This window comes from Myripristis murdjan, chromosome 17 (genome assembly GCF_902150065.1).
Source record: "Myripristis murdjan chromosome 17, fMyrMur1.1, whole genome shotgun sequence".
Taxonomy (NCBI): Eukaryota; Metazoa; Chordata; class Actinopteri; order Holocentriformes; family Holocentridae; genus Myripristis; species Myripristis murdjan.
Window position 1 is genome coordinate 14,285,420 of NC_043996.1, and position 27,259 is coordinate 14,312,678.

The window sequence follows — 27,259 nt, forward strand, 5'->3', positions numbered from 1 at the left end:
GCCTAGTCGCTTTTGGGAGGAGGGTGCGGGGGGGAGGAGGGTGCGGGGGGGAGGGGGTCTCTCTCCCGGTTGCTTGTTTCTCTCGCGAGATTAGGCAGCACTGTTTTCATCTCCAGACGTCTTTAAATGTTGGTACAAAATGAACCGGCCCAATATTGTTCCGTTCAGCAGTCCAGGGATAGCTAACCTAGTGTACCAACAAAAGCAAACTGGAAGGTAATTTAATGCTGGCGTTTCTCTGCGGCCCCAGGCGACGCAGCTCAGCTTTGAACGTGTCACAAAGTTTGAGGTTTCCAAATCGCACCAGAGGCTCGTTACGTCCGTGGTATCTGGCACTATCTGGTATTTATTGGAAGTCTTGCTAGGAAGTGTTTCTTTTGATAAAAAAAAAAAAAAAAAAAAAAAAACAGAATACAAGGCGAATAAACACTGAGTTTCTTCGTCACTGAGGTGTTTGGTGGATGTGCACCGGTGTAACGTTAAGCTAAGCCGCAAACACAAGCTAGCTCGCTCGCTAGCTGGGCTGCTAGCTCTGATGCTCCCACCATTGTGAAAGATTTTGTGCTGTTGTTCTCACTTACTTCACTGTTGTGTTGACAGAGCACCCCAAGAGTACAGAGAGGGCATGGTGTACACGCCAATGAGGGCAGCGATAATCAGCAGTCAGTCATCTAGCACGGGCAACAAAGCACCTATCAAACAACCAGCCAGCCACGAAACTGCAGGTTAGTTCATCCGGATACAGTGTTGTTGTCACTGGTGTTATTTGGGGAGACCCACAAGAAACAGGCAGTCATTAAAGTTCTAGTTCACCAAGCACCCAAGTTTTTATGCCTACAAATGATATAAACCATGTAGGAATTGTGAAAGAAAATAAATTATGCAGAGGTGGGAATTATAATGTCAGATTCTGTCTTAAACACTGGACATATTTCAGTATAGTCCACAGACATAACCAAAGCACAGCACTTCCTTTTGGTTACCAGTCAGCACTATATTCAAGAGGCGGCTGGGTCATTTCCTATCTATGAAAATATCCTGTCTTGCAAAATATCTTGTTTTAATTTCTGCTTTCTCTCTTGTAATACTCAGCGCAGCCTGCCACTAGTAAATGGAAGTCTACATTCAAACCAGCAGGAGAACCTAGTCCTGAAGAAAAAAGAGCCAACTCTCAAGACAAAAGTGCCAGCAGTTCAGAGAAGTAAGGCTGTCAGTTATGTCTAAAGTACAGATAATGATTAATGGTGATGTGTTAGCACAGTTGGTCCATATAGTTTCAGGCAGTACATGAAATGCTTATGCTGTGATGCGGGAAAGTGGGTTACAGACACACAGGCACACATAACACTGCCCCTCTCTGTCCTTCAGGAGCGAGCTCTATGACCCCTATGATCCTGTGTCATCCGAGTCTGAGCCCGAGATGCCACCGAGCCAAGAGGACAAACACTCCCGATCTGAGCAGGGTAACGACCGGGGACATCGTGGATATAAACGCTCGTCTCCAAGCAGAGGTTGTCGTGACAACCATTGGGATTTGTCCTACTCTGAGCCAGGGAACAGACTCTGTGATGGGAGAGATTTTAGCCCTGAAAGCAGAGCCAACGACTGCCGAAGTCTTAGTCCAAATAACAGACTGCCTGAACGAAGGTCGTATAGCCCTAAGACAGAGGCACTTGATCGACCGGGTTATGGCTCAGTTAACAGGCCTCTTGACCACAGAGGATTCAGCCCTGACAGACTCAGCCTTGGCTCCACCCGGCTGATGCCTGCGTCAGGAAGGTCCACACTTTTCCCTGCATCGTATGGTGGACAGAGGACCAGTGGGGAAGACAGGATGACAGTGCCTGAGTACAGGGGAGAGGTATGTTCATATGATCAGTAAGACTATGTATAAAAAGCACAACTTTTTTTTTCTAAAAAGTGGGGAAAATGACTTAAAACAATTTCATGCAGCATAATTCGAGCCATGTGATGCTGAGTGATTGCACCCGTGTCTAATATTTACTGTATTGTCTCCTCAATTTTCTGCACTTATCTCACACTGCTGCACAGTCTCTATTCAGCGAGTGGGTGCTGCTTTCAAACACTGTCAGAAATATTGTTCAAATGACTCAACAAATAGGACAGTCAAATTAAGGTACTGTAACCTCTATCCAAAAAAAAAAAAAAAAAATTAAAAAAAATTTAAAAAACAATTACAGTTTGGGATGAACTATTTCTTGAAGTATGGGCCCTGTGATTAAATGTGAAGTAGAGTTTGGCATTGCTCAACAGTATACAGGGCCTATATGGTGTAATAGGTTAAAAGAGGAACAATCATTTTTTGTCTTTTCCTTGAGCAGTTATGACTAATTTTTCATACCAGTCAGCCTTGTCCTTTCTGTTCTCTGCAGAGGGCCACAACTGTTAGATTGTCTCCACCAAGGGTACAAGTCGACTATCAGCACCTGTTGGGATATGCTGGGAAAGGTAAGAAGCTGTCAAATACACACACACACACACACACACACACACACACACACACACACACACACACACACTAAATCATATTAAATTATCTTATTGTCAACTTATGCAACTAAAGGTGAGATTCCATATGCTATCACTGAGCCATTTTACTTTTTGGGTGGTTTTGGCTAGTTGTAGTCTTTGGCTCTTCAACTTAAACTGTTGAGGTTCTTGTGAATGGTTTTGTGCTTAAAATACTCACTTTTGTACTTAAAAATACTCTTTTTTTGGATGTCTGAATAAACTGCACATACATAGGAGTTACAGTGAGCGGACCTTTGTTTATGTTTAATGCAGTTTTTCATTGGTCCAGCGCTTGACTTGACATTTTATGGGATGTGTGTGTCTGCTACACTTTGTTTATAAGTTTTAAATCAGCTTCCTGAGAATGGGGTTTTAAAACTGTGAGTAAAGTGATGGATACAGTATATGTACCTATGGCTGGGCAACTTGACCAAAACTAACATCACCATACTCCAAACAAATTGTATCAATGCAAATCAATATATATTAATATTTTGCTAACATGCAAAAAATGTTACATAAATTGAACACACTGAACTGCATATTAAAATGGTAAGTATGATCAAACTGTATTTTACCACATAATGTTGCATATTTTTTTCAGTTCCATTACTGTGAGATTTTAATTTCATTTACTTTGCATCATTAATGTAGACAACAGCATTGTGTATCACTGTAACGCAGTATCATAATTTCATCACAATGTGATTCTGTTAAAAGATGATATACATTCATTTTGAATTACTAGCCCATTATATTATATGTACCATTTCAGTTATTTTATTACCTTTTCTGCTGTGTATTTTTCTCTATAGTAAAACTATATATTTGTAGTGATTCTGTGTATAATTTTACTTTATAGGAGTGAACCAAATCTCACCTTCCACAGAAGTGACAAGGAACAAAAGCACAAGCCTGATGAGGGAAATTGAAAAGTAAGCATCAAGAATGCCAATACTTCATTATTTCATGTTCCGAATTTGTGGTTTCAGAGGAAATGAATGCTCGAGCATGTATTTTATACTGAAAGAAACTGTGGCATTTAGCTACTGACCACGATATGCTGACTGACCGCACCCACATGTGCATGTTGACAGAAATATTACATAAATACATACTGCTTTAGACAGGGCTTTCAGCTCTTGTAGTGAAAATGACATTTACCATTAGACACAATGTCATATTGGATGGTTTAAAAGTTAAGGCTTGCAAGGAAGGCCGTTATGGAAAGGAAATACTGAAAAATAAAAGAAACACCAGTGCACTAATAAACTATACAGTAATGTTGTAATGGTCCTTGAGTGAAACTTGTTAGCTGTCCCCTGTCATTTTTCAGATTTGAAATACAGATTACTTTAAACGCAACGTTGTAGCTTAATATTGTTGAAGTTCATAATATTGTTTAGGTTCTTACCTATATAGTGGCATTTGGTTCTCCATACAAATGCAACCCATCGACTTCTTCCCTGTCGTGAGAATGGGCCCTCCACCGGGACTGTTCTCCAAAATGAATGTGATAGAGCGGTCACAATTTTGAGTAGTGATCGAGAGCTGTAAAATGTTTTTTGAAGGACAGCAACACATTTTTTCAGCTTTGGGTTTCCGCTTAAAATTGTGTTGTTTGCTGGGCCAGATGTTTTTCATTCATGGTGGAGAAGAACAACCAGTGAGGCGCTCGGGAAAGAGCTGACAAACCATGGGTAAGAACCTGAACTATCTCTTTAAGAGGGATTTGTTCATGTTCTTGGGGGCCTCATTTTACAAACTTTTTGTTCTTAAACCTTGACTTTGCAAGGCGTCTCAAGCTTGCCTGAAGACTTTTGGCTGCTTGTTTTTAAACGGTCAGTGGTGTGGAAAATTGAATGTCTTGTCTTAACATTTTTCTCGTAGGAGCCCATTCACTTGCGATCTGTGTGATGTTGAGGTGGCTAAGATGCAAGAGCTGGAGGATCACCTGGAGAGCAAGAGCCACTGGGACATCTTGGAGCACGTCCAGCAGCAGAATAACTGTGATGACCTGACTATAGCCTTCCTACAGGTAAGATGATACAACACTGTATGGATAAATGCACTCTGCAGAAGTTCTTTAATTGATCAAGAGCCTCAAGTTGTCATCGCAGTGTGGCAGTGTGGATGGTAACTATTTTGAATACTCCTGGCTGGGAAAATGTAGATAGCAGCAACAGTAATAATTTACTTATACAACAATTTTAAAACCAAAGTTGCACAGTACTGTACAGAATAAACAATTTTAATTAACAAAAACAATTACAAGGTTTAATACTGAGAAAGAAATTAATGAGAATGTGTAGTTGTACTTGGCAGTGCAAAGGTTTAATGATTTTCAGCTACAACCCACAGAAGTGAGAAATTGTGATGATTAACATAAGAAAGAAGGGAAAAGGGCATATTTGCAATTGCAATAAAAAAGAACTAAATGGACTTTTGAAAAGTGTCTCATTGTATTTGTAACACAACACAGCAAGGCAAACTGTTCAGAAACAGCAAAAAAATAAGTGTATGTGGCAAAAAGTGGCTGAAAATGAGGATCTACGCTCAGGAATAATCAGCCACTTTTTCAAGGTTGGTTGACTTTGAGAAAAGCAACATCAGGTTCATGTAGATCATATTTAATTCAACAGCATGCCTCACTGGTACAGAGTGTGACATACCTGTCCTGCAGCAGCACTTCCTGCAGTCACAGATGATTGATCCTTGGCCTGCTCTACACTGTACTATTGTTAGACCTCAGCTTCTTCTTCTTGTTTTCAGCTTCTTGTTTTGCCCCCCTCCTCCTTTATGTCTGCAGGAAGTCATGCTGTTCAAAGTTCGACAGTGTAGTCAGGCCATAGAGGAAAGTGCAATTGAAGGTAAATAACCTGGAGTCGCTGCAAAGTGTGAAAGAAATGCATTGTTATGAAGATCTCCTCTTTCTGCCTAAATACAGTGTGATTCTTATTTTGTCAGCGCTTCGGGAAAACGATCACATGACGAAGGTGGAAATGTTCCACTGTGCAGCTTGCAAAGTCTATGTCTCCACATCAGTGTCCTCGGTGCAGAAACACCTCAGCTCTCAGGAACATCTCTGCAACAAAAAGGTAGCACCGGCAGCTGTTTGAGACATTTGACAGGAGGATTTTGGTTAAAAGAAGTTTGGGTGGAAGATGAACTGGATAAAAGACTTGATGGTGTCAAAATCATCATATTTGCCCGCTGCTCTGTAACATTAAGTTTTTGTTCTTGTTTGCTGCAAGTTAAAGGTTTCATTATTTGCAATTTCAACATCAGCATCTGATGAAGGTTGGACAGACCGAAACGTTAATCTATAATAAATGATGCAGCAGTGAGCAAGACAGCGTGCAGGAGTTCCTCTCACTGTTTTCAAGTTGCACCTGCCACACACTCGGGTGTGCAGAGATTTTCTTCACAACATCAGCACCAATCACCATAAGTTAAAGTGACGATTTTTGTTTCTTTTCTTTTCTTGAAGGAGTTTGAACTGTGGCAGAGACGGGCGAGCCTTGCCAAGGCAGAAACTATGATGAAGGAGCTGAAGCCTCAGTTTGAACATTTTCTTGAGGTACTTTACAGAAGTGAATAGGGCTGCGTGATATGGAAAAAATCAAATGTCTGTATTTTGTCTGAATACCTTGACTTTGATATTGTGGCAATATTAAAGACCCCATGAAAAGGACTTTCTTTATTTTATGTAGTTCCTGTTGAAACAGGATTTTGGGGCAGGACAAGCGCAAAACCAATTGGATATCAGTTTGGGGGAGAATAACTTCCCCCCATCCTTTCAAATTTTATTTGAAAGGATCGGTGGATGAGAGAGGATGTTTAAAGATTTGTGAAGGTTTTATTGGTTGAAATTTAATTTCAACCAATATATTTTACTGTCTGCGCTTGTCCTTGGGGTTTGTGGTGCCGGCTCAGCCTAGATGGTCATCAGGGATGGGAGGAGCTCTTTTATGAAGTGTTTAACCCTTATAAGGTATTCGGGTCTGTGGGACAGTTTTCACAAACAACAAACATATGTATTGTTTATATTACTTGCAATTGGGATGAAGTAAAAATTATGTTGAATTAAAAGCCCCAATTTGCAATGGGTCCACCAGATCCTGCAGGACTCCCTGTGTAACAAAAAAACGAATGCCATATAAGGGTTAAAAAACAAGCCAAATAGAGAATGAATGAATCAGAAGTGAATCCTTGTTTTGTTATACCACTGTGCCAAGCATATTTGGTGCATTAACCTTTGAATTATCAAACATCTTAGAAATAAAGGGTCACACTTGAGTTTTTCCTACTTTTTATTTATTTATTTATTTTTATTATTATTACTTGCATACGTTTACATACATAAAATGTTTTTGGCTCAACAAGTGTGACCCTTTGTCAGAAGTTCATCCCCCACCATATCTTCTGACCTACTGAGCAAATTGTAGTCTTGATGTAAAGTAAAAATTGTATTTGGACTGCCTTTAAATAGTATATTTGTTTTCAGCTCTGGTCAACTAGATTTAATTACGAGGAATGCAGCTGCACCTGAGGATACAAACAGATCAGAGGATCAGTGAGAACAAATGTGCTGCTGTTACTAACCTGACTTGTGTTCCTTTTCAGGGTCGCGACCCATTCGAATGACTGAAGTCATCCTGAGTATTGTTAACACCGAGATACTGCACACTACAGATCAAGAACAGTGGACTGCAAACGACCGCACAGGAAAGGAATAACAGCTCTGACAGTGACTCAGTCATGTGTACTGATAGTTTAAGAGACGAGTTTGGGTTAGAAGAGGATGCGGTTACTGTGCCATTCAGGGCTTCACAATAAATTTGTTCATCTTGAGTATTTCTGTGCACGTGGTGTGGACTTTTTTCATCTTGTTCAAGCACAGTCATTTCAAATTTGCCTTTTTCCTTCCTGGTCGCCACCTTGAGAAGTTAAAAGTTGATAAAAGAAATGCAAATGTCTCTAAATTATGCATGCAAAATTCATTGCACACAACTTATCACTATTGTCGACATTGACGAAAACACCTTAGGTCTTGTTGCGTAGCTTTTGTTTTTTATTTAGAACATCACAAAAATGTTTTAAGCATCGTATCTGTGTGATATAGTACATTTAAAATTAAATTATTTCAAAACAGCATATTTTTTGCAACAGTTGTTGGAAACATTAAATATAGGTGACATTTATGAAGGGCATATTCAGCACAGTGGCTGCTCAAGGTTTTTTTTTTCTTTTTTAACCCACCTTCAGTTCAGAAGTTTGTATTAGAAAACAATGCAGTTACTGCAATACTATAAAACAGTTCCTATGCATAACAGCTTTGCATACATCATTACTCCTTCTGTTTGTTTATAATTAATCTTCTCCACACTTGTCAATCTTATACTTAATAGCTTTCAGGTGCCATCACTTTCAGTTTATATATCTATCAGTAACTATGCCCTGAAAACAGAGACTGTGGTCTTGATTTGAACATGTTGCAATACAAAAAGAAACTCATCATGATCCTATGTATATTATAAATGTGAATATTGATACAGAAGAGAGGTGCTCCCAAATTGGACAAAAATGGACTTAAACCATGAGAAATCTGAGGTAAAAGTTGTCTTCATTAGAAATGGGTTCCACACTACGTTACTGCATAAAACAAGAAAACAGTCTGTCCATTCGGAATGAAATTCCAGAAAATGGACCATGTAAAAACAGAAATAAGTAACAATATCCAAAATAATTAGTTTGTTGTCTGTCCAAGCGTCCAAACATGTAAAATATCTGTCCCAATGTTGAGCGATATTGTACTTTTGGCCGATATTTGATTGACTGTTTAAAAAAAAAAAAAAAAAAAAAAAAAGGTGAAAGAACATCCAATGTACATACACATACACAGTCTAGTGAATTCTAAAAAGGTCCCCGTTGGCTTCATGAGGCAGCGTGTGTTGCTGTCAGAAAGCTGTCTTGGTCAGTCTTGTGGGTGGGGGGGTCTTTGGGCAGCGAGGTGACCTCTACCATGCCTAGCCCAGTGTGGGGGACACTAGTGTTCATAATGTGTCTCTGTAAATGTTTAATCCAGTCCTCCTGGACCGACAAGGGACCTTGGAAGACTAGGTCACAGAACCTGGAAAGAAAAGACGGACGGTTCATATGCAGAATTACTTTGTTCACAACTTGGTGCATCAGCTTGTACTGTGGTTACAGAAAAGCCCTGATAAGAGAGCAGTGTGAAAATGGTACCTGGGACACTACAGCATGTACAGTGGCAATAAAAAGTACACACGTCATTGACTTTATGGCACATTATTGTGTGAAACAGGCATTTGCTGCGAATCTTATTCAATTAGAGTGCAGAAAAACATTTCAATGTATTAGATTAAAATCAAAACCACCATCCTCCTCGGGCTAAATTGCCACACCGAGTCAAAAATGGTTTGTTTTACATATTCAAGACATCCTGTTTAGGTGGTAGTTTTTAAGCTTCTGAAAAGGGATTTCCTTCCCCTCAGTATTTTGTCCTCACTGTTATCCACTAACAGCCCTTTGGAAGTGAAACACAGACTTTGCATCACGATACCCGCAAAGTGTGCAAGACATAGTTTATGAACTGCTGGCATTCAAGTTCAGTTTCTGAGAATAGTAAGATAATCACCAACCACTTCTAGACAAGTATCAGAGGGGCACTCAATGGCACCCCCCCCCCACCACCGCCAAGCACAGTCTGTTCTGCAACTTTCATAACAAAAGTTGTTGCACCCGCTGCCATATCATGCATTAACAGGAGGATGATAATCAGATTTTCTTTGAAACCACAGGAAGTGGATTCAAATGACATCGATTTGTGACACGTGTATGCTACAATGCCAACCTGCAATGTGAAGCAACACAGGGAGCCAACATAAGGTTTGCAATCAAAAAGTGTAAAATTAGAGAAGCATTAATAGAATATGCAGTGTTGACCAGAGTTCTGCTATTGAGACAGCTGAGGCAAGGAGCTGAATTCCTACAAAACGATATTTTTGCTGTTACTGCAGTTTTCTACATTCATGTAAACTTCCTTCATTTCCTTTCTATGTTGATGCTATAAAATACTTTGTATATATTTCAGACACCAAATAGAGTTTAAAATTATTTTGCACCACAAGGTCGATGTGTGAATAAAATTCATCATCACTGTACACATCCCATCCCATAACTTTTTCTTTTTTTAAATGGTCTGTTTCCGCTTGAATAAGAATATTTTTCAGTCATGTAAATGCGGATGTTTGTGGGCAGAATATGAAAATTAACTCACAGAGATGTTTGTTCACTAAAAGCACTCCAGTAGAATCTGGTTAACATTGGAATACCATGAGAAGTTATAAAGATTAAAAAGTAACTTCACGAAAATTCAACACACTTTTTTTTTTTTTTTTTAAGATACCATTTTTCAAAGGTCTTCTTCTAAAGTAACAAGCTTAAGACGAGCCAAAGAACAATGACCACTTTTCTTCAGCTCGACCCAATCTTAATATTAAAACTTAAGTAAAAGTCATTCTGTAATTTTTGGATGTCAGTTGGGTATATACTGCCCTTGTGTACATAATATGAGGAGAAGAATTTAAAAGTAGTCTCCACACAATGTTCAGATCCATCCATAAAAGATGGTGTTTATTAAATAATGCCCCAAAACACATAACAGTCCATCATATGTGAACTTTTTTTTTTTTTTTTGGATCAATGCCTTTGGCAATTTAGGGGAAATTTTCGCATAAAGTCAAACATGCAAGCAAATAATTCAGCTGAATGGATGGTGTTGATCTTTGGCTCTAGTTGAACCTTTAATGCATTATTTAAAAAAAATAAACAAAATAAACTGAAAATAGCCATATTACCTGCAGGTGAGTCTGTACATTTCCTCAGGAGTTTGTGGTATGGGCAGTGTCTTCTTCTTTGAGCCAGGCCTTGAGCGCTGCCTCCTTGCTTTACAGTCATATGCTAGAAGACAGAATTACTTTGATTATTTACAGCATCACCTGTGGCATTGCAGCAGGGCAATACTAATTCCAAATTTTAATGAATAAAATGTCATTTTAACCCACTGAGAAGTTGGATGGGTGAGTTGCATGGAAATAACAGAGCAAATAACGTTTGCAATATGAAACCGACTTGCTCTTACAATCCATTTAACTGCATGTATCTGTGTTGAGGTTCCAACAATAGTGCATTCTCACACAACTGCATATTTTGTTCATTACGTCCGGCCTGTAAATTGGTCAGTGTGGATGTCTGAGATTAATGTGGATGTAATTTCACACCTGAGCCATCCTCTCACTTCGTTTCACATCACTTTCGCCCTGTGCCAGCAGCAGTGAAAGGTCTGGCTTAAGCCTTTGTTAAACGGGAATAAAGGCACAAGGCCTACGTATTCCTTCAACCAGTCACGATCCAGTGCGGCTTCGACACAAAGACCCGAGTTGTGTGTGTGTGTGTGTGTGTGTGTGTGTGTGTGTGTAGTGATCCACTGGCTCTAGTGCCAGAGTAGAAACTGCCAGTGCTCCCATGACACATCCACTGAGTCAGACTTGGATAAATAAGATTCTACTATGCAGGCCTGTGACATCTGTGCACCCACTATTTGTCCCTTTGGTCAGAAGTGAATAAGTGTTCTCCCACCATGCCGTGAGCATCAAGAGCCCAATCCAGGTGAGTCAGTTGGACTGGCATCAGACACCTCACTCCTCTAAAACTCCTGTGCTGTCAAATTTCAGCACTTTTCACAGCACTTGAGAAAATCACTCTCTATAAACAACGAGCAGCATCTAGTACAAGTTAGTCTGTTTTTAGGCACAAAAAGAAGTGCAGGATGGCAAATAATTTACTCCACCAAATAACTCCAGATCAGCTGGGTGCAGTGGAGTCCTGAGACCGCTGCAGTGGATGACACCTCACATGCACAATCCATTACTAGAATTTGCTGCATGATGGTCACATTTCCAGGCTGGCCCAGAGCGGTTCAGACAGATATAATTTAACCAATCAAAAGTCTTCAACCAACACTAAAGCTGCTTGTGGGAGGACACACACCCCTGACTCTTAAGCTGCAGGGCTCTTGCAGAGGTTTTCGTCTAGTCTAATTTATACTGTTGCTGTTGGCACTTACTGGTTCCTTCAAGTAAGGCAGTCCTTTTTCGTTTTGCATACGCCCGGAGGTGGTTGGACAAGCTAACCCCGCTGTGGAAAGTCGCATTGCAATGAATACAGACCTTCCTGTTGAATTCACCTCTCTCTGTTAAAAGACAGAAGACAGTCAAAACAGTGATCCATGTATGTTAATGGTTCTAAGATAATGTAGGCTTGGACTTATGATATCATCAGGTACTCTTGTAGTTAAGCCCAACTACCAGCCAAATGTGGCATGCCCTCAGGAAATCTTTTTTTTTTTTTTTTTTTTTTTTTTAACTGAACAGGAGTGATGCAAATCAGCTACAACTACCAGGCTCGTATTAATTACTGCATTACTAATAGGCAAAAAATAAGCCAGGTAACTAAAAAATTAAGACCACTATAGCAATAATAATGATACAAAAATAGACGACTGCAGTTGTTGCTACGTGCCCTTTGAAAATTCAAAGTTCTACGCAATAACAGGCTGTACTTTATTGGACAAATCATGAAAAATTATGGCCTTACCCTTAACCGGTGTATTTAGTCTTACAGCAAATACACTGGAGCCAAAGTGAAATAAAATGAGCTGTCATTAATGTTTTTGACTTTCCACAAGGCTATTTAAAAACATGTTTTCTTTAAGATGACAGAAATGTCTCATAACAGGCTAAAAGGAAAAACTGACAAATGGATGAAGGTTTCTGTCTGTATGCAAGCTGAGGTTGAGTCAGCATCACTGCATCATATGATATTTGGTTATCTTGAGTATTCTAATTAAGGTGTCTCTTGGGTTAAAAGTTTTACAGGACTTGAAGTAACCAACTCTCCTGCAACCTGGATTTGCATGGATCTTCTTGATAGTCAGGTTTGTTTACTGAGCCGGATGTGATGCAACAAGATCCAAACCGTGATCATCTGGAGAGGACTCATGTCCCAACATTTTGTCAAATTATCTTGATTTAAACAAACACACCACTGCTGTGTTTGGGTCAGCTCCTATGTACCATTTGATATACGCAGATATGAGAAAAAAAGACCAAAAAAAAGTAAGTAAAATGCATGAAAATGTTCTAAGATGCATGACTGAAAAGAAACTTACATGTGATGACTGGGTTAAGCATAAACTAATGATTACCTGAACTGGATTAAAATAAACAAACAAAGACATTCCCATTGCAACACATATACTGTTCTCAGAGGGGATTATTTTTAAGTGTCCTACCCAAGTAAATTAACCTCCACAAAAGGACATTTTTTTAATTAAGATTTTTTTTGGAGCCCATAATAGTGACTCCTGCATACTGTGCTCATGATGATGAACTGTCTTTATTAATAAATGTTTCTGCATTAAAACCTTGACCGTAACTGTAATTGGACTTCACTGGTTGAGGATTCTCATTATTTGGAGGCTATGCAACAAACTCTACCTAAAGGTTAAATTTGTGTCTGCACCGACATTGCAAGACTCGAAGGAGCAGCAACTATTTGACCAACAGAGGCTTTGCAGTTGCATCAGACATCTCCTGGAAATCATGATGGCTCCATGATGGCTCCATAGTTACTGTGCAAATAATAGGTAAATGTATAATAATAGGCTAGACAAAGACAGATCTCTAAAAAGCTGACCATGGTGTGTGCATGGCCTGTCATTTTAAGCAAAAGTAAATAGTTTGATGAGGCGAGTTGGTTTAAATTTTGGTTACTCTGCTTCTGACTGCTGTCTTTTGTCCTTGCCTACACAGAAGTTGTCAGATGCAGCCTGAGCTCAGCTGAGGTCAGCTCGCTTAACTGCAGGAAACAGGTGGCTTTTTGGCTCCTTACACTAGCTAGTTCCCGAGGTGACTTAGTGGACAATGAATTCTGTTAACAAGCAACTGCTAAACAGGACAAACTACTAGCCACATATCCTCAGCCACTGTGCAATTCAGTGATGTTGTCAGCAGACAGTGGCTATGTTTATGCATGCTCAGAGAATTCTTAAACCGGCTACTCAGGTTACCGGGTTTTGGGCTGATGCCAAATGTCCTAACTGGGACAGAATAACCTGGGTAAGTTGACTGTGAGAAGACGGTTTGGGATGTCTGGCTCACAATTTTATTTTCACTGTTTGTGCAATTTAAACTAGCACAGTGTGGCTACATTCTGATGTCATAAGAAATTTAACAGCAAGCAGAACTTACTTTCTCTACCGAGGTTATTTCTTAAAAATCTATTCACACAAATTATAAAAATTTAAACCCAAAAAGGGGAGAGATCATCACCACCTCCTTGATATTGATACTGTTTTTGCTGATGGGAATGATCCATCTCTGGACAGGACAACATAAATATTCTGTTAATTTATTTATTCACAGTAACAAGGAACTTTTCTGTAGGGTAACAAAGGTGCATGTAAACAAGACCTCGCCCAGAGAATAGCCAATCACACCTGGGCTGGTTTGTGCATGTAAATATAGGTATCTGCAGTGAGCCAGCAAGATATTAGGATTGGCTGATAAACAGGCATCATCTAAATACAAAACTGAGCAGATGCATCAGTTGCACCGCGACCAAGGGCTGTGTTACATTACCTCATGGTCATAACACACATGGGCGCAATGGATTCTGGTTGCTGTAGCTGACCAACACAGTTCTGCTGTTTAATGGCATTTAATCTTTCATTATTGAAGGCTGCATTAGGCTGCAGTTTCCATGTGGTGACAACATCACTAGGGACAGGTTCTGGCAATCCTGGCTGCTGTAGTTTTATTTTATCCAGTTACCATTAATGTCTATGAGGAGTCTAAACCCACCAATGTATTTACCACAGTCAGAAGCTTTTAGGTGAAGTAAATCTCCAGTGCAAATAAGAGTAATATATTTGTGGGTTTAGACCTTTCATAGGCACTGATAGTGATAGAAAATTGTGCTTCTTCAAGTCTTGCTGTGACAATGCTGACAAACGGAAAAGGCAGACAAAGTTTGAAACACTGCAAAGGACTTGATGTTGGATGTTGAGAAGATAAACGTTTCATCTTGCTCTGTGCCTACTTTGCATAATATAATGTATACACAGTATAATGCCGCGGTTGCCTGCCAAGTCTCTTTGAATAAAATGTCAAGTGTACCAACACACTGTAGGTGCTCAGGTGGGGCTCGTTAGCTTATAGAACTTGAAAGTGTCACATTTCAAGCCTTTAATCAGACACTTTGAAGAGGTGTGTTTCTAACTGTGATCTCCTGTTGAGATTATTTGACCTGAAGCTTATAAAATGTTTATGGAATTCCAATCATGTTTATAGGAAGGCTGCACAATGTGACTGGAAAAAAAGTTAAAGAATGCTTAATTTATAATGGTACATTGTCAAATTTTACCTCCATCCAAAAAAAAAAAAAAAAAAAAATCAGGTGTTGCAATTAGGATATTGGACTTACCCATACTGTAATTTTGATGCAATTTCGATTAATTGTGCAGCAATATTTGGGAATACACTGTACACTGTGTGCCCTTCCTAAAGTAAAGACTGACCTTTAAGCAACAGGTGCTGGCAATGTTCAATTTTAATCCTCTTAGACCTGAGTGTGGTGTGACCACCTCAAGAACTCTTAGATGTTGCTGATAGAAAACTTGAAAATGGTCATCCTCTACCTCTGTTGAAAGACTTTACCTGTAATGTTATGCTGCTCATTATCATGTGTAACACTAATTACCAGCAATGTGCCCTAAGGGCTATCCCCCTCCTTTGGATGCATAATTTGAAACTTTCATTCTATACATATGCTGATGACGCCACACTTCTCTTGGCTATAAAATCTAACAGCCAGCGCACCTAAGCCAGCCTTAAAACAATTATTGCAGGTATTAATTTCAGATTACTCAAAAATTAGACTGTTATTCAGTTCTATCCAAGTTCTGTAACATTACCATTACGTTTTACTTGTAAGTATAATAATATTGGTACCAGTATGTTGAACTTGACTTAATTATCCCGTTGGCCAAAACAATACTTTGACTCAAGAGTTTTTAAGTGAATTTTAATCATAACTAATTTGTAACAGGGCCATCTCAAACTTGGATTTACATTGATCTTGTTCTGATTTTTAGACTAACTTTAAATATCTAAAGTTATTGTTTCTTATTACCGTGGTATTAATTTTAACATTTCCTCTTCTTATCCTGCTGTGATCTTATCAGAATATTTTCAGAGCTGTATGATTAACTCTTCCACCACAACTTAATTATCACAATGCAGAGAAACTTGTTATTGCGGGAATTAGTATTATTGTTGTAATAATAACACTAATAATAAAAAACTTTCTTGTAATTTATATTTTGCAACAGAATGCAGTTTTTGATGCTTTAATAAAATGGCCATAATAATAAAAAAAAAAAAAATCTCTGATGGCAGAATATTGGTAACTTGACAACTGATCTTATTAATTCCAAATAAAACTCTTCACAGAAACATTGTATACTACGTGCAATTCTACTCTTATTGGCATGATATTTGAACGGATACATTTTTTTAAAATCATAAATGTATATTTTTAAATGGTATTTTGTGTTTAAAAGTTATCCTCATGAAATGCTGTGTGTGACATACGGGTGTTTCACAGGCAGATATAATCTGTCAACAAGTTGGAGTTAAAATAGGCTTGTTAAATAGCCTGATTTGACTGACTTGGCTTTTAATTTTACAGTTTTACAGGATTAAGTGGGATCCTGCCTCTGGCTGGGAGGCTGTTTTCAGAGTTGGAAATCTCAGCAGCCATCACTGTAACAGTGGATGGAAAGTTATTGGTCAACAACATTCGTGCAGTCCTGGTGCTGTCTAAAGGTCATCTGCACTGAACAAGCAAAATATTATAAACTGTACTTTTCAATAAATAATTTATTTTTTGTTTTCTTTCTTCAAAACTATTCCACTTCCTATCCAACCGATCCAATATGATCTTATTCGTATCCAAGATGAATAAGCAAATTTTACTCACCTGATATTGAGTTTGGCAGTGAAGAAGCAACTTTTGATCCAGCACTGTGCTCACTGTTTGAGGAAACTGGTAACACACTTCTTGATATATGAGAACTCTTCAATTTTGAATCCTCCTGACACTTCCTCTTTTTTAGGATTCCTATCAAGGCACTCGTGCCTGAGAGTGAACCTTTGACCTCCAACTTAGTCTCTAGTTGCTTTTTCTCTGATGCCATTCCTGCTAAAGAAAACTTGGGCACCTGTGGTTTGGCATCACCGTAGATGCTTGAAATAGAATGATTTTTGAAGATTCCAGTGGATGGTGTTGTTAAACGATCAACGTTGGACAGCTTTGTGGAAGCACCAAATTGGAAATGGTTTCGTTTCTTTCCCAGAATTTGAAGGGCCCTGTGGAACTCCTTCTTGTCACGCATCAACTCCCGGAGTAAGCATAATGGGGACTTGTTCTTTGTTGAAATGCTTTTACCAAGCCGTTTCAGGTGGCCTCGTATGTGGTTGGACTGCCCAGTTTTGTTATCAAAGGAGTCCCCACATAACGGACAGGCGTGGGTACTCTTCAGAACCTCAGGGTCCGACTCCAACTGTAATGCTGCAGAAACACAAAAATGAAAATGAGTAATTTCTAGGCCTATATCATGGTCACAACTAGGTCAAATGATATACAGCACTGGACTAACTTTTAAGTTTTTATATAATCAATTAATTCATATGATCAAACTAAATGAAGCATGGCACTGTGAGCAGAGTAACAAACATGGAACAAGCAACACAACCATAGGGCGACTGAAAGCCAAGCCAAGTACCTTTTTTCAATCGCCGGATTGCTGACATCTTCCGACGAATTCGCGGCCTCTTGTCTTGAGAGGCCACCTGTTCAGGAGGCACTATATGGCGTGCGTTGTAGCTCAATCCAACCCTATGAAGATGCCCCCGCACGTGATTGGACAACCCAACACCAGACTCGAAGACTGCAGGACAATATGGACAGCTCTTGTGGTCTGATTCTAATACTGACATATCTTCTGTGAAAGGTTCTCCCAATGGGGCTGAATGTGCGTCAAAGCTTTCTGTAAAAACCTCGGTTTCTATGCACTCTTCCTTGATAACCGGACTGTCAGAAGAATCATCTTCTGTCTTAATTTTGTCAAACAGCCTCCTAGATGCCTGCAGAGCCCCCCTCATTGACATTCTTCTGCTATAGGTGTAAATGATGTGTGGTTTTTCTTGCTTGATACCATGGTCAAAAAGGTTAGTGTTGGCATCTGTGTCCTTGAACTGGAAAATGTCTTTTTCATCACAGTCTCCCATTTCTTCCAAGTTTAGTCTCTTTGGACTTGGCAAATGTTTTGGTAAGATTAAACAAGAATCTTGTTCAGTGGTGTTGCGATATGGAGTTGACATTTTTCTTTTAGATGGCATCTTTTTCACCATTGGCTGATCCAAGATTGACTTGGGTACATCAATGCTGTTGAGGTCTTTTTCAGCTGCACTGACATCGCATCTTGAATATGAATGAAGACTGGATACTGAAGATGCTCTATGGCCATTAGGGGATGAACTCGTATCTTCAAACTTGACAGTCAATATTTCTGGCAACTGATCATTGTCATTTTTGTCATCATTAGAATTCTGAACAGATGTGCTGCAATTATTGCTTTCCTTCTTCTGTTCTCCAGTTTTCTTGCCATGTCTTTGTCGATACAGGAGTACATTAATGGATTTATCGAGCTTTGATTCTGTTAGGTGAGTCTTGAGACCTCTGTTCATCTTGTTATTTTTGAATAAATCTGAAATGTCATTAGAATCACTTGGTGAATAAGCTCTTTTAGAAGAAATCTGGTTTTTTATTGAGATTTTAGATGTCAATTCTGAATCTTCTACAAGAGTTTTACAGGTAGGTACTTGCTGTTCTCCAGCTGGTTGTGCGTTTCTCTCATTTTCCTGTGCAGCTTGATATTCTTCAAATGTCTGTTGATGACGACGCTGAAGGTGGTTCTTAAAAACGTTTTTACTAAAGGCTCTATAGGAACAAATGTTACAGGAGAAAACATCAGTCTCATCAGTCTCAACAGCATCATCATTGTGGAACTGCTTTGTAACTGGAATAACAGTGTGCTGCCTAATGTTATGTCTTCTAAGCTGATTTGCAACCGCAGTCTTGAAGCTACATTTATCACAGTTAAAGGATTTCTTGTCCTTCTGATGCGTCTTGGCATGTTGAACAAATGTGTTTGGGCAGTTTGTTCGAAATGGGCACTGAGGGCAAAAAAGTTTAGCATTTTCAGCCTCATCCATCATATCCTTCCTGCCTTTGATTTCTTCCATTGGTCGCGCTTTCTTCTCCTGGTGAACGGACATGTGCTGAATAAGCGAGCCACTCTGATTGAAGGACTCTCCGCATTCCCGGCATATAAAAGGCTTTGGCGACATATTGGGAGGATCCACATGAGACTTCATATGGCATTGCAAATGTTGCTCTTTTTTGAAAATGAGGTTGCATTTTGAACAAGGATAACATAATGGCTTCTCCTCTGAACAGGAATTAATTGAGAGTCTCCCCTTCAATGGTGAAAGCCTGTGACCTATACTGTTCTCGTGCGAGTTTCTTGCCGGTGCATTGTATAAAATTTGCTTGATAGCCTTGACAGTTCCATTGGGATACTTTGATACCCTCCCTGTTGGTGATGACTGTGACTTGGAATGCTTCCTCAGCTTTCGTACCTTGCTGACAGGAATGGAGTCTACTTGGTCTTCAGTATCAGATGAGTCCTCAGATGACTTGTGGCTCAGATCAGGGTAAAGGTCTTCCGAGGGGTCCACCATAACCACCATGTCCATTTTCCGCTTCCTCCTCCTTTGGCTGTTGGGAGGAGGGACCTCCTCTCGTGGCTCCTCACCAGGGGAATCATCATGGTTCTCCCACAGAAACTGCATAAACTCTTTGTGAGGGTCCCAGTGAAGGTCACTGCTATTGTTGAAATTATCCAAAGAGTTCTCTGGTGACTCCACATCAAAATCCCATATTCCTGCTGTGTCAATTTCCTGCACTGTTTTCAGTGGGGTGATGCTCTTTTCCTCCTCTTTGTCTGTGGAGAAGCTATTGAGATCATGGGCCTGTGTAGCCCGATGTGAAGAAGGTCCATTTCCTAAGCCAACTGGGGACAACATATCCGTGTTTGACAGAACATCAAGGACAATGTTGTTTTGTTTCAGAGGAGAAGCCTTGCTAAAAGAATCGATATAAGAGATTGACTCCTGTGCCATTCTCACTGGCTCTTGAAGGAGTGTGAGTGCATTCATCTCAGGATCTGCATCTTTTTCATCTTCATCAACACCTGTCAGACATGACATTTCTGCTGCCGTGACCTGGAAAAGAAAAGTAAATGTTCTTAGACCCTTCTCAAACAAAACGGTTGAGCTACACACCCACAGGAAACGTAGCAATATTAGATTTAAAACTTTATCCATAATCTAATTTAGGTATGTTTAGGCCTAAATTTGTAGTTTTTGAGTGATAAAAGAAATTCCTTTGTGAATTGAACAAATTTTGCCAATATTTGTTGATCAAACCTAGTTACATCAAGGGCACTGATTAGTGGTAATTTCCACCATTAAAACTAGTTTTTCAGTTAATACTCCATCTTCATCCACTAAATACTGGATGAAGATAGATGGTGACAGCAAGTTGGGCAGCAACATACAATTACTTTCATTGTGACTTGAAACATAGGCTAAATATTAAAGGCTTGCCTTAACTGTTGGGGGTAAAATGAAACTGTGGTGTTAAAAAACAGCAGTTTAGCATCAACCTAGCAAAACTATGCTGTAAAAATGCCCCAAACTTGTGCTGTTTGGGGCTGCAGTGCCTCATTCAAACATGCTCATGAATTAGGATTTTTCCAATTTCCTACTATAGATTTCCAGCTTCAGATTCAAGACACCAAGAGAGCGAGAGACCCTGGTGGTTTGTCCACCTGGCAGTCTTGCAGGAGGTTGCCAAGATCAAGAAAGGACTGGGAGTCAGCAGAATATGGCTTTTTGCAGAGGACATTTTAGTTCCCTCAAAGTGTTAAGCTTAGTATATCCTGCTGTTTACATATCTGTCATACTACATTTCCATTGCATCCAAATAACCATTAGCCCTGCTGACTTGAGATCAGTTTTTACAGTCCAGGATAAGCCAGGATCGGACTTAACACTAACTGTGTTTATCACAATGGTCACAATGTCAGATCAGGTGTTAGTTACATAAATTCTTGACTCTTGGCCAAGAGAGAGGCCACACTATATGTTTGACCTCAATCAACACCACGATCTAGCACACCGTCTGTCAATGAACATGGGGTCAGGAAATTAACATTAAGACGGTCAAGTACACACATCACAGCAGTTGTCACACTAGACTTGGGGTGTCAGATGTTGAGGTGTCATAAGGTTAGCCTATCTTGGAAATCCAGAATCTTTTGCGCAATTCGATAGATGCAAAACAAGCTCCTGGGGGCAATAGCTAGTGGATCTGTACAGGAAATGTAAAGAGGGAAGAAATTTAGTAACATATCTAGACACGACATTTTGGCTTATTTGCCCACAGAATTTAAAGAGTTTAATATATCAGTCTTGGGTGACACTGAGCTCAACGTTAGCTCATATTAGATGGAGAAAGATGGAGGACTCTATTTGTTAGCCCTGTTTTTCCATCAAGAAGCAGTAAGTAAAATATTTCAGATCCAAAGAAGTTTCAGCTGCCTGCAGACTGCAACGATGTGATCCACAGATTGGCAGTGGAGATTTTAGCATAGTCTCTGGGTTTCCAGAGCTGTTTGTGCTGAGCTCAGGTTGGACAGTTGTACTACTACATATCCCAGTGGTTTCCAACCCAGTCCTCAAGGACCCCCTACCCTGCAGGTTTTTGTTTCAGCTCTACTCTTTCACACCTGATTCATTTAAGGGCTACATGCTGATTGGTTGAAACGGATCTACCTGAACAGAGCGTGCATGAAGGTGCATAGGCCTTAATTGGGCCAGGTGTACAAAAGTAGAGCTGGAACAAAAACCTTCAGGACAGGGGGGCCTTGAGGGCTGGGTTGGTAACCACCAACATATACCACTATACCGGAGAGGGTTAGTTGAGTTAGATTGTTAGATTGTTGTCAACGAGCTCCACACCATTATCAAATGGTGCAAAACATTAAGTAACTTGTATAAGTTGTAAAGTAATGCAATGCCATGTGGCCAACCACTCCAAAGTTCTGTCTGATTGTGCTTCTTCGGTTCCTATTTGCAAGACACATACAGTATACACTAGCTGTCTTTCCACTGTCATGCCACTTTGAGCTAGGACTATCTTTGAGCAAGATGGTGTTAACATCCCACTGCCTCCAGTCATGAGAGCGAAAATCATTTGGATTTCCACTGTTGTGCTGATAGCCCTGCAGTCTTGTCCCATCCATGCATGCATGTGGGAAGTAGGAAGTGAGTGGTTAAAGTTTGCACACCCAGCACCAACTAACTACAGCAAAAGTATACCACAGGATTTTTTTACCTTTGGATGCCGCTTTGTGCATTGTGTGCTTCAACTGCCTTATACTGGGACCTCAGTTTTTTTCAGTTTTTGGAGGACCTGTCCCTTTCTGTGTTGGATCCCCACTGGTGCCAGCCCTCTAACTTTATATTGCATAAATTTCTCATTTTGGCAAACACCACTGATTTAACATTGGGCATTATCCCCTGCCCAGATAGTGTGCAGAGCAATAATGTCCTTGTTTGACCAGGATTTCCGCTTGTTCTTCATTCCTCCGTTATTTTTCTGCGACAAAAGCAAGCTGCTGCACTGACATCAGATGTACCCTTCACCCTACTTATTAGGGCTGGGCGATATGGCCTCAAATCAATATCACGATGTACTGAGCACCACACCTCGATAACGATAAGTGGACAATAATTCCGCGGGGTGGGGGTGGGAGTTCGCCCCAGTATAGGCTAACTGCTTCAAAAACAGTGATATTAGGCCCGTTTCCACCGCCGGAACTTCGGGGTAATTTTACGGGGCCGTGGCCGTTGTCGCGTGTCTCCACCGCCGGAACTACCCCGAAAGAGAGAGTTCAGGAACCTTTACAGGGGCTAAAAAATGGCCCTGCCTCGGGATAGGGACTCTGGACGGCCCCGAAAAAACTTCTGGGTTTACTCACAGCGCGATGTGATGTCAACAGAAAGCAGGCGTCCCTAGCAACACAGCCAACACTACCAAGCTAACGCTAACGTGTTAGCTAACGTTAAAAACACACTTTTTAGCCGGCATTTTAGGGGCGCTAACGTTAGCTTTAGCGGACTTTAGCTAACGCTAAAAACACACTTTTTAGCCGGCATTTTTAGGGGCGCTAACGTTAGCTTTAGCGGATGATAGCTAACGCTAACAACAGACTTTTTTAACAACACGCATTTTGATGCCCCGGTCATGGTCGCGCAACCGCCCGGTAACTTTACAGGAACCTTCCTCCTACTCGGCCCTCTCAGTGGAGACACGGCAGTTGAGAGGGCCGAGCGAGAGGACATTCCTGGAGTAGCCCCTGCCCCCCAAATACTACCAGGAACATTCTGGTGGAAACAGGCCTATTGACAGCATGCCTCCCTGGACCTATTTATTGCAATGGAAGGAAAGTTTTTTTTTTCCGTTCGCCACTAGATGGGGCAATGGCAGCATCATTTCTTGCTCCACAGCTAGTTTTATTGACAGTATGCCTCCTACTTGCTATAACTGCTATATTTACCCCCCCTCCTATAACGGGAGTTGCTAGTTAGCTGAAAGACTTGGCCCTTACATAGCAAGCATATGTTTAGAGCTAAATGGCTAACGTTAGTTAGCAAGACAAGCAGACCATGCTGGAATTAACATTAGAACTAGCTAACGTTAGCTGGCTAATCATATGGCCCGCTTGTCTTGCTAACTAACGTTAATCATTTTGCTCGAAGCATAACGTTATGCAAGGTCTAATTTAACGTAAGGTGGTTCCTTCAAACTAACGTTAAAACTTTCCATCGGACTCGGAAGCCAGGCATCTCTTCCAAACTGCGCGATTCACGTGAATGACCTGATTGACCAAAAAAATGGCGATTGTAGCCAAAAGGCAACAAGTTTGCATGCCTGAGAAGTGCAACTCGAACTCTGTGCTATCTGAGAATAATTGAAGAAAATACAAATTAAATACTTTAAGTTAAATTTATTGAACAACTGACAATCAAAACAAGTTTAAAATATGACAAGCAAGTTGTCCTTGACTAAATCTACCTCAGCTACCTTAGCTGCAGCAGCAGCCGCTTCTACATTTGAACCGTGCTCCGTTTCCTCAGCATCTCTTTCCTTCTTGTTGCAGACTGGATGGGTGGAGTCACGTGACTACACACGCTGTACACGTAGTACAGCATCTTAAAGGGACATGGACAGGCCTACCTACGCACAGCCAAAAAAGACAAAAACGACTTTTATTTTGTTTTTGTTTTTTTAAATATCGAACATACCGACATGAGCAAAGTGATGTCGGTTATCGTCATAAATTTCGGTATCGGTAAATTTTTGGTATATCGCCCAGCCCTATTACCTACCGGATTTCCCGGGCGTTTAATACGCAAAATCAACTTGGACCCCAGGCGTTTAAAAGAACCAGGCGGCTATTCACTGCAGGCCTTTATTTATTTTTACACAAAATTGCACCAGGCCATTATTGTGATGACAGTTACTGTCCAACATATTTATTGTTGGTCGATTTAAGATTACGGTACACCCTTTTTTCTAATGTAAGCTCTTATTTTGACAGAAAACGGAAGTGCCGCACAGTTGTTGTGTGGCTAACTGTTTACTTCTGCAAAAATAAGGTGAATAGCCTTATTTTGGGTTTACCTCAATATAATGCAAATAATCGCCCTGGCGGTTATTCGGGTGGGCGTTTAATATGCAAAATGGGTGCAGACCCCAGGCCTTTAAAAGAACCAGGCGGCTATTTGCAGCCAGTGTTTATTATGTCAACAGGTAACAAACCTCATTTTTTGGAACATGTAATACTACGTGGTTTAAAGCTGTCCAACTGCTATCTGCAAACTTCATATAAAGCATGACACTGGAATTTTTTTTGGCCACAATAAAACTGTTACAATAACGCTGAATTTGTGTAGTCTGACCCGGGCATAACACTTACCTTGGATCTCAAGTCTGAAACCGTACCAAGAAATATTGTTAATGCAATTTTGACGCCATGGTGTTGTTATCAAAGATACAAAACATTGTCCAACCACTGTTCAAAATGGACAATGTACCAAGTTTTAAAAAATCTCAACTAACTAAAAGGAAGCTAAAGAGAAAGTTGGACCGTATACATTTGAATTTGTGGTCTTGCGTCGCTCTGTACAGTTACATTTCTGGAGAGGTGAATATAAGCTACGGCGGCAGCCTCTGCAGACTACACAAGAGCCACAGAAACCTATGGTGTGGCTACAGCGGCATTTTGCCACGGAGGGATAGATTGACCTATAGCCTTGGACTGATCCCTGTACAAGCGGAGATGTGCATAAGTCTTGCGTGAGCCATGGTTGTATCAAGTACATACCACATTTCAAACTAAAAAGGGATGCTGCATATATATGTTGTTATATGCAAGGTCCTGTCTTGTTCAATGCTGCTAGAGGGGGTACTTAATACACCTTTTTTTTTTTGTGCCGTTGCAAGTATTGCAGAATTTTTTGACAAATTTTATGCTTAACAGCTGCATCATGGAGGACGCCAATGGTCCATGTGAGGTCATTCTGAAAAGTGAAAGATGGAAGCCTTTCACCCCTGCTGTAACATTAACTGCAACACCACCACCGACCAGTGGCAGCGGCACTTAGCACAGTGCTCCTGCAGCGCTCCAAAAACATGTAACATTATTGGCATTCACCATGTTTGATTTTAATGAATTAAACTTGCTCACCTTGGATTTAAGTCATGTTTTTGATATTTTATACTCAGTGCATTTCAGCACCCATGGGATATATTATCAAAGACAACTGACGCTACATGCGAATGATAGTATTTTTTATATATATTTGACCATTATAAATGATTTTAAGTAGCATTACATTTTCCCACTGGCAGCACTGCGCACAGCAGGACACTCTATTCAACAACATATATGCAGGGTCCTTTTTCAGGGCTACGTGGTGCAGGGGCCAATGCTGTGTTTAAAAATATGCAACCTTGTGGCTGACTAATATAAAATTGATTGTTGCGTAAAAGCTGAGCTTTTGAACAAATTCTCTTGATATACGAATTTTTCATATTAACTAAAACTATTAGCATGAGGGTCCGTTGCTTTTATCGGCCGCTTTTATTTGATCACGAACGCTTAACAGTGACATCTTGAGGCCGTTCGGGTCATTGCAAGTCCAATATTGATCAATACTCATGTTTTACTACTTACAGCTTCAGTGTTTTCGGCTGGGAAGGTAAACAGTCCATCTAGTTACTACAACGTCTCCTGGCTTTTTATTACCCTTACCGTTTACTGACTACAAAATAAACAGCACAATCAAAACACATATCGCATTTTTTTTTTTTTTTTTTTTACTACATATAACGTTAGTCAATTGTCGCGATCAGTGCAAGGTCGCAAGAGTGAGAGTTCTTAGATTTGAAGGGCAATAAAAGTGTCAAACCAGCGATCTGCTCCTGTGGCAAAGAAAGGTGTTTCGACTGTCTGCACACCAGAACAGAAACTGCAAAACCTCGTAATGGCTTTTGATGAGCGGTTATGGATTGTATTCTAGAGCTAAAACTTTCAGCACAGTAGTTCACTTAACGTTACATGCCACCCGAAAATCAAGTCGGCATCTTTTTTCACTAGCACCTCCACGGCGATCAAATCGTGTTTTCCACAGTGTCCCATAAAGGTATCATATTGCAATTTTCTTCGCATTTATATCACGCTGTGTTGTTGGATGCTGCTTGCAGGAGCTGCAGCCCATTCCATTTAGGCTCTGTTCCACACCAAAACCAAATCCTCAGGCTAAACTACAGCTAATGACAAATATGCCCTGCCACTCGCTATTCGGCTATCTGTAAACGGCTGAAAAACAAGCAAATGTTACCTCTGAGCGGTGTAGATGTAAACAGGGCGCACTTTATACGCTGCATTGAATTATTTCTTACTTTCGTCTTCCATCCATTTCACAGTCGCCATTTTCCGTGGTGGTCTGGTGTGGGCCAGGTCATTTCTTTTGAAAGGGTAAACAGACATAAAATCGCCTGTGTAGTCAAACGGAACACACAAAAATAGCAACGATCACTGTACATTGTGTATATAAATCGTATCATCTGTACAAACAAAAGGTTAGTCGGTTATTTTCGTATATTTTCGCCACGAAAAGTTCCGCTGCGGCGCCATGTTCCCCCGAATGACGAGATGGTTCAGTCCAGATAGGAGGCATAAAAAACCTGAGTTAATGACCATCTCTTTAGAGGTAGCAGATTTTTTTTTTTTTTTTTTTAGGTTGATAGCGGTTAATCAACATTTTAATTGATAAAATAAACGGATACTTGAGGAATCACCTGTTTAGATTGTTTTAAAATA

The 27,259-nt window shown here is 40.2% G+C and overlaps 2 protein-coding genes across 3 annotated transcripts; one reads left to right on the forward strand and one right to left on the reverse strand.

Moving 5' to 3' along the window:
* The first annotated feature begins 58 nt into the window (after window positions 1-58).
* LOC115375063 (DBIRD complex subunit ZNF326) lies at window positions 59-7,389 on the forward strand. The gene is made up of 11 exons (XM_030074336.1): window positions 59-216; window positions 601-725; window positions 1,093-1,201; window positions 1,369-1,861; window positions 2,394-2,469; window positions 3,395-3,467; window positions 4,423-4,570; window positions 5,342-5,402; window positions 5,500-5,630; window positions 6,023-6,112; window positions 7,159-7,389. Exons 1-11 carry the CDS (start codon window positions 140-142, stop codon window positions 7,177-7,179), a joined length of 1,404 nt encoding a protein of 467 aa, XP_029930196.1. The 5' UTR covers window positions 59-139; the 3' UTR covers window positions 7,180-7,389.
* Window positions 7,390-7,583: 194 nt separating this feature from the next.
* Window positions 7,584-27,070, reverse strand: znf644a (zinc finger protein 644a). 2 transcript variants are annotated; one of them, XM_030074334.1, is made up of 6 exons: window positions 26,839-27,070; window positions 17,465-20,027; window positions 16,660-17,250; window positions 11,684-11,809; window positions 10,416-10,518; window positions 7,584-8,665 (listed from the first exon to the last, which is right to left on the reverse strand). In XM_030074334.1, the coding sequence occupies exons 2-6, from the start codon at window positions 20,010-20,012 to the stop codon at window positions 8,470-8,472; spliced, it is 3,564 nt and encodes a 1,187-aa protein (XP_029930194.1). In that variant the 5' UTR covers window positions 20,013-20,027; window positions 26,839-27,070; the 3' UTR covers window positions 7,584-8,469. The 2 variants fall into 2 exon arrangements, with proteins under 2 accessions (XP_029930194.1, XP_029930193.1); XM_030074333.1 differs by having other exon boundaries at window positions 26,778-27,070.
* Between the last annotated feature and the right edge of the window lie 189 nt (window positions 27,071-27,259).

What these genes read in the sequence shown, in the direction of transcription:
- LOC115375063 (XM_030074336.1), top strand. Translation starts at nt 140, where the DNA reads ATGAACCGGCCCAATATTGTTCCGTTCAGCAGTCCAGGGATAGCTAAC. An exon ending in TGCCTGAGTACAGGGGAGAG is followed by an intron (nt 1,862 to 2,393) that starts GTATGTTCATAT and finishes TGTTCTCTGCAG; the next exon opens with AGGGCCACAACTGTTAGATT. An exon ending in TGACTATAGCCTTCCTACAG is followed by an intron (nt 4,571 to 5,341) that starts GTAAGATGATAC and finishes TTATGTCTGCAG; the next exon opens with GAAGTCATGCTGTTCAAAGT.
- znf644a (XM_030074334.1), bottom strand. Translation starts at nt 20,012, where the DNA reads ATGTCATGTCTGACAGGTGTTGATGAAGATGAAAAAGATGCAGATCCT. An exon ending in ACTGCCAAACTCAATATCAG is followed by an intron (nt 11,810 to 16,659) that starts GTGAGTAAAATT and finishes GTCTTTTAACAG; the next exon opens with AGAGAGGTGAATTCAACAGG. An exon ending in ATGTACAGACTCACCTGCAG is followed by an intron (nt 8,666 to 10,415) that starts GTAATATGGCTA and finishes TTTTCTTTCCAG; the next exon opens with GTTCTGTGACCTAGTCTTCC.